The sequence below is a fragment of the Myotis nattereri genome (assembly GCF_964212035.1).
Source record: "Myotis nattereri genome assembly, chromosome: 1".
Classification (NCBI taxonomy): Eukaryota; Metazoa; Chordata; class Mammalia; order Chiroptera; family Vespertilionidae; genus Myotis; species Myotis nattereri.
Window position 1 is genome coordinate 206,941,368 of NC_138075.1, and position 17,070 is coordinate 206,958,437.

The 17,070-nt window shown below is 44.4% G+C and overlaps 1 protein-coding gene across 1 annotated transcript in view; it reads right to left on the reverse strand.

Annotated features, from left to right (window-relative positions):
* Positions 1 to 2,401: 2,401 nt before the first annotated feature.
* The window catches only part of KLB (klotho beta), a 43,747-nt gene continuing 29,078 nt past the window's right edge, over positions 2,402 to 17,070 (reverse strand). The window contains exons 4-5 of the mRNA XM_081093025.1: positions 9,676 to 10,819; positions 2,402 to 5,598 (exon numbers count right to left, since the gene is read on the reverse strand). Coding sequence (XP_080949151.1) covers positions 5,210 to 5,598; positions 9,676 to 10,819 — 1,533 coding nt within the window. The 3' untranslated portion in view covers positions 2,402 to 5,209. The remainder of the gene's footprint in view (positions 5,599 to 9,675; positions 10,820 to 17,070) is intronic.

Below are 17,070 nucleotides of genomic sequence, written 5' to 3' on the forward strand. Positions count from 1 at the left end.
CTAGTCTTTGATATTTAACAAACTGATAACATTCCATAATCTCCTAATTTCATATGTCAACACTTCAAATACATATTGTTTGGTTTGATGATTATAATTGTAAGGTGTTTAAGAAATGGATGAAATGATAAATCGAAAATTTGTTTTGAAGTATTTTAGGTGGGATTGGGGTAGGCATTGAATAGCATTTTAGGTGAAACAAGTTATTTCCAAGTTGATAATTTGTTGAAGCTAGATGGGGCTTCATTATAATATTCCTACTTATATAAAGATTTGAAATTTTTCATAATGTAGAAATGAAACAAAAATCCCTGTATATTTTGCCTGGATTGGTGTAACAGTCTTTTTTTTAATATATTTTTACTGATTTCAGAGAGGAAGGGAGAGAAACATCAATGAGAGAATCATTGATTGGCTGCCTCCTGCATGCCCTCTACTGGGGATCGAGGCCACAACCCGGGTATGTACCCTTGACTGGAAAGGGACCTGGGACTCTTTGCAGGCTGACTCTCTATCCACTGAGCCATACTGGCTAGGGCTGTAATAGTCTTTTAACTGGTTACTTTTGTTCCTCCATGTTTTCAGCAGCAGCCAGAATGCCTTTTTTTTAATCCTCACTCAAGGATAATTTTCCATTAATTTTTAGAGTGAGCAGAAGAGAGGGAAAGACAGAAATATCTATGGCCCAGGCCGGGGAGGAGCCTGCAACCGAGGTGCCCTTGACCAGAATTGTGCCCTTTGGCGAATGCTCCATCCCTGAGCCAAACTGGCTAGGGCCAGAATGCTTTTTTAAACTGCACCTACCCTTACTTTTACACTGACTGAACTGACCTTTCTATTCAATATTGCTGCTCCTAAGGCTTCAAGTTATCTTTCCCTTTGGAGGTTGTCTTTGGACTCACCAATGACCTCAAATTTTACTAAAGCCCACATTGACCACCCTCTTGTGCTCACTCCTCACCCCCAACCTAGCATACCCTTACTCTGTTTCAGTGTAATATTTGTAGTTTACTTTGTCATGTGTTAATTGTATGTTTTCTTGATGCTAAATTTAACCTTCACAGAGGGGTGGGTTTCTATAGGGATATTTTAAGTACCTGGAACAGTGTTTGGCACATAACTGTTTGCCAAGTGAATGGTACCCAGATTGCCAGGGAGGTTCAGTTTATAAAGATTTAAGACAGTAATAGCAGTGGAAATGTAAAGGAGATGTTTTGACAGGATTTCAGAGCTGGATGTGAGGAAGAAATTTTCAAGCGGCAATATCACAGATGTTAATATTGAGTGTGGGTAATAGACCATAGTAGCAACTCTGAGAGTAAGTGTGATTTCTCCAAGAGTGAAGTGGATTGTCATGCAGGGTGAGACCTTCACTGGAGATAACTATTGGAGGTTGGTTGTATCCAAGGAGTGATCTCCATTTTGTTACTTGGGTGTGGTAAATGAAAGTCTAGTTCTCCCCAAGGAAGTCTTTCCTATCCTCTGGGTCTTCTATGGATAAGCACTGTATTGCCCCAACTTAGAGGTGGAGGAGTACATATTTTATAATGAGAAGTTAATCTGGTTGGCACACAGCTTGAGAGGATGGGGGAGGCAGTGTTGGTACAGCACCCAGTTAACATCAAACCCATTCATATTTCACAATTCTTACATTTGACCTAATTGTTAACAGTTAATTTAGAGTAAATTACATTGAAAATTAAGTCACAATAAACTGACCTCATTTTCCAGCTCTTTAAACCATAATTAGGTTGTTATATTTCCATATACATATATCAAAGACTTGTTAGTGAGAGATGGTTATATTGCATATGCAACCATAAGTTAGATTTTTAAGATTTTTTCCCCCCAACAAATCTCAAAAACTTACTCTAAAGATCTTACTCTGTCAAATGTTGTTAACCATTTCTAATTGACCCTTTATGATTTTTAAATGAATTTAGCTAAACCTAAATAGTAAATATAATTGGTCATGAGCCACATTGAATACTTTACCTACAGATAACTAAGATAAATTGTATTTTAATGCAATACTTTTTAAAATATATATATATATATATATTTTTATTTTTTTTATTTTATTGATTTTTTACAGAGAGAAAGGGAGAGAGACAGAGAGTTAGAAACATCGATGAGAGAGAAACATCGATCAGCTGCCTCCTGCACATCTCCTACCGGGGATGTGCCCACAACCCAGGCACATGCCCTTGACCGGAATCGAACCTGGGACCCCTCAGTCCGCAGGCCGACGCTCCATCCACTGAGCCAAACCGATTTCGGCTTTAAAATATATTTTTATTGATTTCAGTGTAGAAGGGAGGAGAGAGAAACATGAATGATGAGATAGTCATTGGCTGCCTCCTCCATGCCCCATGCTGTGTATTGAGCCCGCAACCGGGCATGTGCCCTGACTGGAATTAAACTGACCTGTTCATAGGTCGAACCCCAACCACTGAGCCATGCTGGCCAGGCTACCTAAGGATTCTTAAATGGTGTCAAAATACTTCCCAAGTGGCAGAAATGGAGGACTGTAAGCATTGGGTTTGGAATTTGCGGATTTGGGAGAGTTTATGGCAAGCCAACAAGTTTGAAAAAGGATAATACATTTTTAAGCTCTAAATGTAAAGACATTTGAAAAATAGTGAGTTTGATTAATGGAATTGTAAACCATGAATACAAGATATAAAGTAGAGACCAAAAAAGCAAAACCTAAACTTAGCTCCATTTTTATTCTTATGGCTAAATGCATTTTTCAAAACCTTGGATGTTACTGGTTAAAAAGTTGGGTCAAGTTTCGCCCTGGGTGATATGCTTAGTGGTTAGAGGGTTGGCCTGCACACTGAAGGGTCTCAGGTTTAATGCCTGGGTTGCAGGTTCAATCCCCGGCTCCGGTGGGGTGGGAGCACATGTGGGAGGCAACCAGTGGATTTGTCTCTCACATCGATGTTTCTTCACCCCTCCTTCCCTTCCATTCTATAAAAAAATCAATGGAAAAAAAGAAAAATTGATAAGAGATTCTTAACTGGTACTTCCTATAAGACTATTTACAGGAGCTCTGGGGTCAGAATGAATCTGTGGCACAAAATAAAAACCTGAGCTAAGTGATGAATTTATTTTTTATTATTTTTTTTAAATATATATTTTATTGATTTTTTACAGAGAGGAAGGGAGAAGGAGAGAGAGTTAGAAACCGATGAGAGAGAAACATCGATTCAGCTGCTTCCTGCACACTCCTCACTGGGGAGGTGCCCGCAACCAAGGTACATGCCCTCGACCGGAATCGAACCTGGGACCCTTCAGTCCGCAGGCTGACGCTCTATCCACTGAGCCAAACCGGTTAGGCCCAAGTGATGAATTTAAATGCCTCTTTAAAAAAAAAAAAAAAAGTTGACTATGTGTATACCTTCAGGCCCACTTAGTGTTCATAAGAAAATATCAAAAATCTAAAAACAGCCATGGTTGGAGGAGTGGGTGCACTGGGGGTAAGATGAATAGACAAAAAGCAATAGCCAAAATTTGCTATTTGAATTTGGCCAACCAAAGCAAACTGATTTCTCATTCCTTTTGCATTTACTTGATCAATTGTGTTACCTCTTTATAGTATCTTTGAAACTTATTTATTTCACTTAGAATCTCATATATGTAATTTGGCTTCTGGTAGAGGTAGCCTTGGAAAACAATTACAATTGCCTTAATTTAGATTATTTTCCTACCAGGCCTTTTTGAACTGAAGAGCTTTCCTTTGACTTAAGAAAATCTGAATTTCTGGAGAGGATGGCTAGTGACTAGCTGCTGTGGTTGTTTAAATGTTGATTAACCTAAAGAAAGAAAATGGGCATAATTGGGTTTACATGCAAGATTTATTCCTCCAACAATTAGAATACACTGAACAAATCATAAGAAAGAATTAAGAAAGTTAAAACTCCAAGTTTAGACTTAAGAATTCACTAAATCTCAGCTGCAGTGTAAAAAGTTGGAACTCATTCAGACTCCTCATTCTGCATTGCATCCAAAGAGTCATAGTTGCTAGGCCCAGATGTGGCTGCGTTCTACACCTTGAGAGGTCCATGTATGCATGTGGTGTCTGAAGAGTGAAGCTCCTCAGGGGAGAGCTAGTCTTGGGAATGATATGGTCCTTGGTCTGATAACTTGATAAATAAAACATTTCCTAAGTGTACTAGATACGATTTTGTCACCTCACAAAACTCATGTGAGGAAGAATGTCAATTTGTCTGAAGAGAGTTGCTTGGGTGACTTCCTATCTTCACAGGCATTTGGGTCTTGCTGTCCTTAATCTTAGTATTCTGATCTTTACATGAGATGAGTTAATGGAGGTTAACATCTTATTTTTTAAAAATCACTTAATAAAGGAGAGACCTCACAAAATTAGATGATAATTTGTATTTCTATTGAGGAAAACTAAGGGATGTGCTTGAGTATGCTGTAACTGGCTACAGACAGCACTCTACCCTATTGTTTTTTCTCTTTCCATTTGAGAACCACCCTGCCATAAAGGGCAAAGCACCTTATTAGAAGTGACAGAATATATCACTGATCATCCAGTGTTGAGTTTTAAATCTCTGCTATGGAGTCTAACAAAGCAAAGTTGCACTTTTTCAAAGTAATTTTTTTTTTTATGACAAGTAGCTTGGTATTTATAAAAAGAATGATGGAAAACATCATTGAAGCAGTGTATCAGATAATCTTCATAGCTTATGTCTAAGTCAGTGATTTTTAACTGGCGTACTGCAAGGATTTTTAAAACATGCAATACCTATTTAGGGGCACTGACCTCTTTTCCCTTAGATTGTCAAAAAAAAAAAAATGACAACAGCTACCACAATAGCTATCCAGTGTGAATGAATTAGAATTACACTTTTTTTGTCAGATCAGCAAAGTTAAATTTGTTGGTGTGCTACAGAATGTTAATAATTGGTTTATTTGTGCCATGAGATGAAAAAAGTTGATAATTGCTGGTCTAGGTAAAGCCTTTATCTTCAGATCCAAGAACTGAATTCACTGACATGAAGAGACCTACAGGAAAATTCATCTGAAACACAGAAGAAAGATCAATTGTCATCATCTTGACTACCACTAATATCTCAAATTTTCTTTGTTACAATATAGGTATATCTTCTGTAAGTTATGAGTACATGGAACTGGAGTGAATTTTTAAGATTTCTATCATGCAGGCAGAAGTAGGATCAGTTTAGCTAAGAATTTTCTTGTGGCCTTTCTTTAATGGTATGTGTTGGAAGTCCTTTGCTTTCCAAAATTTTCTCCTCTTTCGCTTATGAAAAAAGGTGATTGATAAAAGTAGAACCAGGGTAGAGAAGAAGCAACAACCAAAGAATATCAGTGGCTTCTTCTGCACAAGAAATAAGCAGACAGCGCACTCTGTGTTTCTTTGAGTCTGACTGCATCTAGGACTATTGTTCTCAGAAGGGAAGCCACCGTTGCTGATCAGTTTGTTGTAAAACTGAATTGAGGATTTAGCTTTTAAGTCAGATGTGAAGAATCCGAATCTGGGTTTAAATTTTTCTTCAGTCAGTTTGAATGCATAATAGCCTTTGATTTTGACTTTATCAACCAGGTATGCTGAAAAAGAAAAATATCAGAAATGAACATTATTAACCATAAATGGATTATAACACACCTTTTAATAAGAATTTAGTTTTCGCCGAAACTGGTTTGGCTCAGTGGATAGAGCGTCGGCCTGCGGACTGAAAGGTCCCAGGTTCGATTCCGGTCAAGGGCATGTACCTGGGTTGCGGGCACATCCCCAGTGGGAGATGTGCAGGAGGCAGCTGATCGATGTTTCTCTCTCATCGATGTTTCTAACTTTCTATCTCTCTCCCTTCCTCTCTGTGAAAAATCAATAAAATATATTTTTTAAAAAAAGAAAAAAGAATTTAGTTTTCATTGAAACAAGGTAAACCCATGCCCATAAAAAAGGGTGATTTTTCATTAAAAGTCTTTTTAAAAAATGTTTTTTTAGAGAGAGAGGAAGGGAGCAGGATAGAGAGAAACATTGATTAAAGAGGAGCATCATTGATTGGCTGCCTCCTGCACACCCCCTTCTGGGGATCAAGCTAGCAACCTGGGCCTGTGCCCTGACTGGAAATAGAACCTTTTGGTTCCTGGGTTGACCCTCAACCACTGAGTCACATGGGCCATGCTAAAGGGATGTTATATTCTTTTTTTAAAATATATTTTATTGATTTTTTAGAGAGAGGAAGGGAGAAGGATAGTTAGAAACATCGATGAGAGAGAAACATCGATTCAACTGCCTCCTGCACACCTCCTACTGGGGATGTGCCCACAACCAAGGTACATGCCCTTGACTGGAGTCGAACCTGGGACCCTTCAGTTTGCAGGCCGATGCTCTATCCACTGAGCCAAACCAGTTAGGGCTGTTATATTCTTTTGTAATTGATACAAAGGTGGTGAAAATACATAGTTAAGTTTAAAAAAGAAATTTGAAGTAAAACTTTGATTTATAAATGACACAAACACAGCTGGAGGGAAAAGCAAATTTGAGAGTTGATGCCGTGAAGGACTTTATTGTCACTTGTTCATAGGGAAAAATCTTACCTATTTGGCCTGATTCCAAACCTCAAATGTGCCCTTAGTGTTGCCTTATAACCACACTTGGTTTCCCCTAGTCACTCACTCTGTCTTTTTTTTTTTTTTAATGGTTTTATGGGGGAGTTATCTTATTGTTGCTAATTTCCACTTGAGGATATTTTTCCATTGAGTTTTAGAGTGGAAGGGAAGGGGAGTGATACATTGACTGGTTGCCTCCCACACGTGCCCTGACTGGATTGCGCCTGCAACCTAGGTATGTGCCCTTGACTGGAATCAAACCTGGGACCCTCAGTCCTCAGGTCAACGTTCTCTCCGAGCCTAACTGGCTAGGGGTCCTCTGTCATTCTTGCTTTGAAGTAATGACCTTCCTACTTCACTGAAAAACTGAAATGCTCAGGGAACTTCCTCAATCTTCCACAAATATCTACCTACCTACTGGCATCTGCACACATATATTCTGCCTTCTTATTACTCTGATTGATTTGTCTGTGCTCTAGGAGGAGGCTGATTCCTCCACTTACAAACGAAGTTTATTTTCTCTTGCCTACTCAAGGACATTGCTCCATCTGTTCTCTCATGTATCTTCCCTCACTACTGGATATATATTCTATATATATAAAAAGCCAGCGACCTGAATGACCAGTTGCTATGACGCCCACTGCGGCCAGCGAACTGGCCCGATCTGGAGTGGGGCCGGCTGGCCAACCTCCCAGGGCCCCTCCCCATGGCTGGCCCTCCCCTCAATCAGCCCCCACCAGATGGGCCTCCACCACCCCGATCAGGGGCAGGGCTGGCCAGCCAACCACCCATGGCCTCTCCCCCAGGCTGCTGGCCCCCTACCGGCCCCCCCATTTGGGGGTGGGGCTGGCTGGCCCACAGCCCCTCCCCATGGCCGGCCCCATCCCCATCAGCCCCCACCACCCCAATTGGCCTGCGTCCCCACCCCCAGCCAGCTCCACCCCCCATCAATCCCCCCCGACACACACCAATTGGGGGTGGGGCCCACCAGCCAATTGCCTGCAGCCCTTCCCCCCAGCTGGCCCTGATCGGGGTGGGCTGGCCAGCCAACCTCCCACCACCTCCTCCCCTTGAAAGTCCCGGCCCCAATTTGCTGATTGGAGCCGGGCTGGCTGGACCCCACCTGTGCATGAATTCATGCACCGGACAGCTAGTTTCCATATAAACAGGCTGTTGGTTATCTTTTACAACAGTGGGTCCTCGTCAGTGATTTTTGCTGATTTCTCATTTCTGACCTCTGAATACTGAAGTGTCCCAGAACTCAGACCCCCCCTTTTCTATCCTTGCTCCCTTAGTGATTTCAATAAGCCCTATTTTTAAAAAATACCATCCATTTTTTTTCTTGGCTCCCAAATATGTATCTCAGCCCAGACCTCTCCTCTGAACCTGACACACCTATTAGCTTACTTGACATCTCTAATTGGATGTCTAACAGACATCTCAAACTGTTCAACATCAAACAACTCATTTCCAAAAATGTGCCTACCAGTCTCCTCTAACCTAGTAAATGGCCACTTCATTCTCCCCCCTCCCCCCAATATATTTTTATTGATTTCAGAGAGGTAGGGAGAAGGAGGGAGAATCATTGATTGGCTGGGATCGAGCCTGCAACAACCTGGGCATGTGCCCTGACTGGGAATTGAACGGCGACCTCCTGGTTCATAGGTCGACACTTAACCACTGAGCCATGCCAGCTGGGCTACTTCATTCTTTTAATTACTCAAGCCAAAACTTTGGAATCATTTTTTACTCTTTTCTCACATGCAATCCTGTTGACTTTACCTTAAAAATATACCCACTTTGCCCAGCCAGTGTGGCTCAGTGGTTGAATGTCAATGCATGAACCAGGAGGTCACAGTTCAGGGCACATGCCTGGATTGTGGGCTCAATCCCCCCAGTAAGGGGTGTGCAGGAGGTATCCCAATCGATGATTCTCTCATCATTGATATTTCTGTCTCTCCCTCTCCCTTTCTCTCTCTGAAATCAATAAAAGCATATTAAAATATTTTTAAAAATATATATCCACTTATTACCATCTCCACTTTTTTTTTTTTTGTTTATTGGCTAGTGTCTCAGGAATTCGACCATAACACTAATTTTCTCATTTATGCCCCAGAAAAATAATGCAACTTTTTCCTTAAAAAAAAAAAAATTAAAATACCCAGTATTGTAAGTAAAGTTATTTTCTCTTATTCTGGATCTCCTGACTTTCTGCTTTCAAATGCAGTAACAGTCCTAATATTGCTTTAGGCTAGAGGGTGAGGGTCTGCTTCCATATTTTGTACTAAATTAGGTCTAAAATTGGTAATGGGGATGGGGATATATTCCTTCATGGGCCAAGACTTAAGCCCCCATTTCTCCTCTACATGAGCCGTTAAGATAATGTGTTAACAAGGAACACATTTATAATGTGATATTAAGAAAAAGTTGGGTACAAGATTGCATTACAGCATGAGCTCAATTGTATTAAAAATGTCTAGCAAGCACAAGTCTAGGTGCTTGTTTTGGAGAATGGGATTTCAGGTGATTATTTAAAAAAAAATACTTTTCGCCCTGACTGGTTTGGCTCAGTGGATAGAGCATCAGCCTGCAGACTGAAGGGTCCCAGGTTCGATTCCAGTCAAGGGCATGTACCTTGGTTGCGGGCACATCCCCAGTAGGGGGTGTGCAAGAGGCAGCTGATCAATGTTTCTAACTCTCTATCCTTCTCCCTTCCTCTCTGTACAAAATCAATAAAAATATTTAAAAAAAAAATACTTTTCTAAACTTGCCAAATTTTCCATAATGAGCTAACACTGTCTCTAAGGGGCCTACTCTCCTCTTTTAGTTTTGGTAATCATCACCAGAGGATATTTATTTTTCCCATTGTTCTTCAGAGAGTGGGAGGGAAGGAAGAAGGAGAGAGACAAAGACTGGTTGCCTCTGGACTGATTGCCTCCCGCGTGTGCCCAACAGGGAATAGAACCTGCGACCATTCCGTGCGTGGGGCTGTCCCTCTAACCATTGATCCCACCGGCCAGGGCTCCCCTCCTCCTTTGTTCCCAGTAGCTGGTGGCCCGCCAACCTCACCTTTCCTGGCCTCCTGAATGTATTTCTCTAGGTAGTACTTTCGGAGTTCATCGTTTTCCAGAGCTGGGTCATCAATGCCATTGGCCGTGATGTAAACATCCAGGTCTCCATAGTTCCTCTGGATCCAGCTCAGCACCTTCCGCTGTCCCCAGGGCAGCACGGCCAGGCGGGAGGGGGAGCTCAGGCAGGTGATGTCTTGCAGGAACTGGACGTCCCTGTCCGTGCCATAGTGGCTGCCGTTCTGGCGCGCGTGCATCACGAACCTGGTGGTGAAGTGGTTCAGGGCATAGAAGTCGGCAGTGCCCTTGACTAGCCGCCTCTCCTCCTCGGTGAACTGAGGCAGCGTGGAGCGCGAGAGCCCTCGCCTGTTCTTGAAGGCGATGTACTCCCTCATGGCCAACGGGTAGTCCCCGGTCTTGAAGAGGGGTTCGGCGAACCAGGCGATTTCGAACTGGAGGAAGCGCTCTGCCGCCTGCCAGTGCGACTCTGCATAGGGGTTGGCGGGTTCCGCCCAATCCGAATGCAGAGACAGAGAGACCGACCCGCGCTGGGCCGGCCTGTACTGCCGGTCGTAGAGGTGCCAGGCCAGGGCGTGAGCGATCAGCAGGTTGTGGGCTGCCCTGTAGGTGTCGTTACCCGTGCGGTTGTAGATGTCACTCAGTCGGTTGGGCTCGTTGATGGTGATCCAGAGCTTCACCAGGTCCCCCAGCTCCTGGAAGCACAGCCCGGCGTAATCCTGGAAGGCCTTGGCCATCGACGGGTTCAGCCACCCCCCGCTCTGCTGCAGCGGCGTGGGGAGGCCGAGCTGGGTGTGGGTCGGGTAGTACAAGGTGACCATTGGGGAGATGTTGAGCTTCAGGCCCTCACTGACCACACACCTGTAGTACCGCAGAGCTTGTCGGTTAACTGTGGACAGGTTGCCAGTAGGAAGGACTGAGGGCCAGTCCAGAGCAAACCGGTAGTAGGTGACTTTCATCCTTGCCAACATCTCAACCTGTCTTTTGATGCTGACAAAATCTGTGCATTGACCTGGCCGTGTTTTCAGCTTCACTCCTCCCACTTGGTGCAACAGTCTGTTGCCTGTCACATTCCACACATACAGGTGAGGATCGGTGAACTGTGGGGAGGAAGCCACCAGCTCTGGCTGTGAAAAACAAGCACATTCAGGTCAAGTACACCCAGGTGGACAGGCTGTCAGCATGCATCATCTGAGAGGGAGAAGGGCCTGCTCTTATTTTGCCTCTCACTGACAATAGAGAAGATACATGATGAGTATGTCCTCAACCTAGTATAATGACCCATGTGTTCCAGCTGTTCTGGTGATGTCATGGAAAAGGCCTGATGGATGATCTTCTTTTCTAGCCCTTGAAATTTCCTAGGGAGACCAGAAGACTTCAGGAAGGAACCACACCCAGGAGGGCTTAGCTTGGAAAATAAGCTGTTTTACAGAAAACCCTGAGAGGCTGTTTTCCAGTTAATTTGTCCTAGAAACCCAGGTCAGATGATGGGGACTCATGTGATTTTATTCAAATGCATCAGGATATTGGCTTGGTACTCTCAGTTGACAAGAATCATGGAAGATGGACCCTTTAAACACTGCCATAAATTGAAGCAAAGTTAAAATTCCAGTGTAGAGGTTTTTTTTTTTTTTATTTTATTGATTTTTTTACAGAGAGAAAGGGAGAGAGATAGAGAGTTAGAAACATCGATGAGAGAGAAACATCGATCAGCTGCCTCCTGCACATCTCCTACTGGGGATGTGCCCGCAACCCAAATACATGCCCCTGACCGGAATCGAACCTGGGACCCCTCAGTCCGCAGGCCGACGCTCTATCCACTGAGCCAAACCGGTTTCGGCGAGTGTAGAGGATTTCACTGAGGGCAGCACTTCGGGTTAGAGGAGGCTAGTTGATCCCAGCCAAAGTTCCTAAAAGAAGCCTGTGTGACGGGGTAAAGAATGACCCCTTGCATTTGCTGAATGCAAATCTCTAACACCCTCTTCGGTTTGAAAAGTCCAATGATATCATCACATGTGCATCATTATATTCTCCCCACCCATATGCCTATGAGAACATAGCATTTACTCATCCACCAGGAGAATACTGAACACCCTCTTTATGCAAGGCACTTGGATACGAGCAGAAAGGACAGTAAAATACTCCCCAGAAACTCCCAAGTTGACTCTTTGATCTGATGGTGTCTCGTTCCCTATTCCTCACCAGGAGATAGCCCTGGACTCTCTCTGAAACTCAGGCTTGGCAACCCTGTACAGTGACCGCTCAATCTCACTCCCCTTACAGGTGTGCTGTGAGGAGTCAGTGACTCTGGGAAAGTGCTCTGTCAACTCTAAAGCACTGTACAAACATAAACTAGACATGACTTGGGTTTAGTTTTCCCTGGTTGCAATAATTGCCTCCTAGCTAAATTATAACAGAAGAGGGCTTAAGAAAAAAACACTTCCAAATTCAAGATTAATAAGAAAAAGTAAAAGTTGTTTTTTTTAAAAAATGACTTGTTTTAAGTTCTTGTTTTAAAGTACTTTTCTCCCCATGGCTGAATTTAAGTGCACCTGGAAAAAAATGATAATTAACCTTTGGTAAATATTTTCCCTCTAATTGTTTTCGCATGTGTCATTTTTCATAGTCTAATTATGAAACCATATCACTGCTCACTTGCCATCTGTCAACTAGTTATCTAGAACATTAAACTGAGAGAACATTGATCAGGTGAGCATGAAGTTAAATCTGTATATAATTATTTGAGTAAAATCCTTCTAGCCTAGATGGCCAGTTTCAGAGTCTTGAAACATCAGAGCATCCTGGTAATGATAGGGTGTTTACAAAGGGCAATCTTGCCATAAGGTAAGGCAATATTAAATGAAAATGTCTTACTTGTAAAAACCTCCAGAAAGCATTAGTCTTAGCAAGTGGTGTGTGACTAATCTGCTAACAGATCTAGTTAAAGATAATGCACCTTGCTCTCAACCCTAGCTCCCAGAGCTTGGTTCTAAATTATTCCCCACTAAAAGGATCCTGAGCTTTGGAGGAATATGGCTTTTTCCAGGCCTGGGGCAGGAGGAGAATGAGGTGATGCTGGTACATCTTGTGCCAGAAAAATAAGCAAGTGCTTAAGAATAGAAAAGGAAATCTCAAAAAGACAGGAGTAGCTGAAAGGAGTCCCATTGGCCAAATTTGAGATAATTTGAGCATCAAAAGGAATAATGAAACAATGACAACAATATCATTAAACACACACACACACACACATAATAAATGTAGATGGAATAATCTAATTAGAAATTTGTCATTTTGGCCCTGGCTAGGTAGCTCAGTTGGTTAGAGCATTTTCCCAATATGCCAAAGTTGTGGGTTCAATCTCAGGTCAGGGCACATACAAGAACCAACAACAAATGTATCAATACGTGGAACAATAAATGTTTCTCTCTTTCTCTTCCTCTCTCTCTAAAAATCAATAAAAACAAAAACAGCCGAAACCGGTTTGGCTCAGTGGATAGAGCGTCGGCCTGCGGACTGAAGGGTCCCAGGTTCGATTCCGGTCAAGGGCATGTACCTGGGTTGCGGGCACATCCCCAGTAGGAGATGTGCAGGAGGCAGCTGATTGATGTTTCTCTCTCATCGATGTTTCTAACTCTCTATCTCTCTCCCTTCCTCTCTGTAAAAAATCAATAAAATATATATATATAAAAAAAAAAAACAAAAACAAAAAAAAACAAAAACAAACAAACAGGATAAATTCACCACTTTGCAATTTATAAAGTATAATTAAGACAAGATTCATGAATCAGTATGAAGACCATTGGGTGAAATGCTATTGGGGAATAGGATATTTATATGGTCTCAAAGTATCACCATCAGATTACTTTTTAATTACAAATGGAAAAGATACCTTTCAATGAAGAGATCTGGCAAATGCCACCTTAACTAAGAAATCTGGTGACAACTACTTCAACTAATGTCTTTAGTAATGAAACAAGCTGACGTCATGTACTTTCTGATGTGATATGCATCGTCTATGTACTATTATGTCCAGAAATGGTTAACTGAGTCTAATAAAGAAACAATAAGAAATCCATGAGATATTCTATAAGCAACTGGCCTGGACTCTTCAAAAAAGCCAATATTGGAGGCCCAGTGCAGGAATTCGTGCACGGCCGGCCTAGCCCCAATCAGGGCAGATGAGAGCTGGGCCTGTCGAGAGGAGGAGATGGTGGGAGGTTGGCTGGCTAGCCTGCTCTGATCAGGGCCGGGCTGGCTGGGGGAAGGGGCCGCAGGTGATTGGCCGGCAGGCTCCGCCCCCAATTGGGGTTGGGGGACTGATTGGGGGGCGGGGCCGGCCAGGAGGAGGGGTGGTGGGCTGGCCGGTCCTGCCCCCGAATGGGGTGGGGTGGTTGGCCAGCCAGCCCTGCCCCTGATCAGAGTGGGGGTCTGATCTGGGGTAGAGCCAGGTGGGGGAGGGGCTACAGGAGGTTGGCCAGCTGGCCCCACCCCCTATTGGGGTGGGAGGGTGATCAAGGGTGGGGAAGCCGAGGGGAAGGGCTGTGGGCCTATTGTGGTGGGGTAGGCTGATTGGGGGCGGGACTGGCCAGGGGGAAGGGAGGGGGAGTTTGGCCGGCAGGCCCGCTCTTGATCGGGGTGGGAGAGTCCCATCAGGGGCAAGCGGGCAGGAGGGAGGGGCCACGAGGTTGGCTGGCCAGCCCCACCCCCTGATCGGCTGGTTAGTTGGCCACAGTGGGCATCATAGCGACCAGTCGTTATGGCCGTTATGGTCCCTGGCTTTTTATATAGATAGACTAGAGGCCCGGTGCACAAAAATTTGTGCACTCGGGGGTGGGGGTCCCTCAGCCCGGCCTGTGCCCTCTCGCAGTCTGGGACCCCTTGGGAGATAACGACCTGCTGGCTTAGGCCTGCTCCTGGGTGGCAGAGGGCAGGCCCAATCCCTAGGTGCAGCCCCTGGTCGGGCTCAGAGCAGGGCCGATTGGGGAGTTGGGGCGCTGCCCCTGTCATGCACAGAGCAGGGCGAATTGAGAGATTGCGATGCCACCCTCAGTCACGCTCAGGGTAGGGCCGATTGGGGGGTTGGGGCACCGCCCCCTGTCACACACAAGGCAGAGTCGATGGGGAGGTTGCGGCGCCACCCCCGTCACACACAGAGCAGGGCCAATCAGGGGGTTGGGGCGCTGCCCCCTGTCACGCACAGAGCAGGGCCCATCAGGGGGTTGAGGAGCTCCCCCCTGTCACTCACAGAGTAGGGCCAATAGGGGAGTTGGCACACCGCCCCCTGTCACACACAGAGCAGGGCGGATCAGGGGGTTGGGGCGCCGCCCTCTATCACCCACACAGCAGGGCCGATCAGGGGGTTGGGGCGCCGCCACTGTCACACTCAGGGCAGGGCCGATGGGGAGGTTATGGCTCTACCCCATCACACACAGAGCAGGGCCCGTGTGGTGGGGGGCGTTGGGGCACCTTCCTCTGTCACACACAGAGCAGGGCCGATAGGGAGGTTGTGTCACACACAGAGCCGCAGGGCAATCAGGGGGTTTGGGCGCTGCCTCCCGTCACGCTGATCCCGGTGCCGGGAGGCCTCTCAGCTCCACTGATCCCAGTGTTGGGAGGCATATTGCCCTTTTACTATATAGAATAGAGGCCTGGTGCACGGGTGGGGGCCGGCTGGTTTGCCCTGAAGGGTGTCCCGGATCAGGGTGGGGGTCCCCACTGGGGTGCCTGGCCAGCTTGGATGAGGGGATGATGGCTGTTTGCAGCTGGTCACACACCCTTCAGGGTGGGGATCCCCACTGGGGTGCCTGGCCAGTCTGGGTGAGGGGCTGAGGGCTGTTTTCAGGCTGGTGGGTGACGGAAGCTCCCAACCGCTCCTTTTTTTCTTTTCTTTTTTTTTAATTCTGGGCCAGCTTTAGCTCTGAGGCTCCAGCTCTTAGGCCTCCGCTCCTGAAAGCAGGTATCTGGTTTGTTTCAGTTCGAAACAATGTATAACTCCAGCTCTGACTCCAGCTCTGAGATCCCAGCTGCTGAAAGCTGGTTTCTGGGCATCTATATTTGTTACAATGTTTGAAACTGCAGGCTCAGAGGCGTGCAGCAGCCGGCGGGGAACGTTGGAGTCCTCTGTCACTGAAGCAAGCAAGCCTCATGTTAGTTTCAAGCTGCCTGGCTGCTGGCTGCCATCTTGGCTGACAGTTAATTTGCATATCTCACTGATTAGCCAATGGGAAGGGTAGCGGTCGTACGCCAATTACCATATTTCTCTTTTATTAGATTAGATAGGTTTCTCTCTCTGTTTCTTCTTCTGAGCAATCCCTTTAGCATTTCTTGTAATGCTGGCTTGGTGGTGATGCACTCCTTTAGCCTTTTTTTGTCTGAGAAGCTCTTTATTTGACTGTCTATTTTGAATGATAGCCTTTCTGGATATAGTAATCTTTGTCTCAGATCCTTGCTTTCCATTACCTTGAGTACTTCATGCCATTCCCTTCTGGCCTATAGAGTTTCTGATGAGAATCAGGTGCCAGCCTATGGGAACTCCTTTGTAGGTAACAGTTTTCTCTTGCTGCCTTTAAGATTCTCTCTTTGTCTTTAATTTTTGGCATTTAATTATGATGTGTTTGGGCATGGGTCTGTTTTGGTTCTTCTTATTTGGGGTTCTCTGTGCCTCCTGACCTTGTGTGACTTTTTCCTCTACCAGGTTAGGGAAGTTTTCTACCATTATTTCTTCAAGCACCTCTCTATTCCTTTCTTCCTCTCTGCCTCTTCTGGAACACCTACTATTCTAATATTGTTATGTTTCACATTGTCCCACAGCTCCCTTAAGCTGTCCTCCTGTTTTTTAATTGTTTTCTAAAATAAAATAAAAAGAAAAGAAACAAAAAAGTCAATACTGTGAGGTTGGGGGATTGCTCTGAATTAAAAGAGGCTAAAGATACATGAAAGCCAATGTGTTATCCTTGTTTGTGATCAATTTTTTAAAAAATCTATAAAGGACATTTTTGGAACATTTAGGAAAATTTGAATATGGATTGTACATTAAATGATATTGAATCAATACTAAAATACATAATATTATAATGAGAGAGAAAGTAAATGTGGCCACATGTTAACAATCAATTTGTCTTGATGAGGGGAATATGTGTGTTTATTGTACTAGTTTGAAATTTCGCAAAACAAAACGTTGGAGGAGAAAAGAATGCTAAGAGGTGGGGTAAGTGGGTATAAAGCGGGGATGTGTGAGGGTAGGCATAGTAATATATTTATTTTCATTTTGGGATATAAAGCTTTTTTAAATTAAAGTACAGTTGACACAATATTATGTTAGTTTCAGGTATACAACATAGTGATTTGACATTTACATACCTTACGAAGTGATCACCAT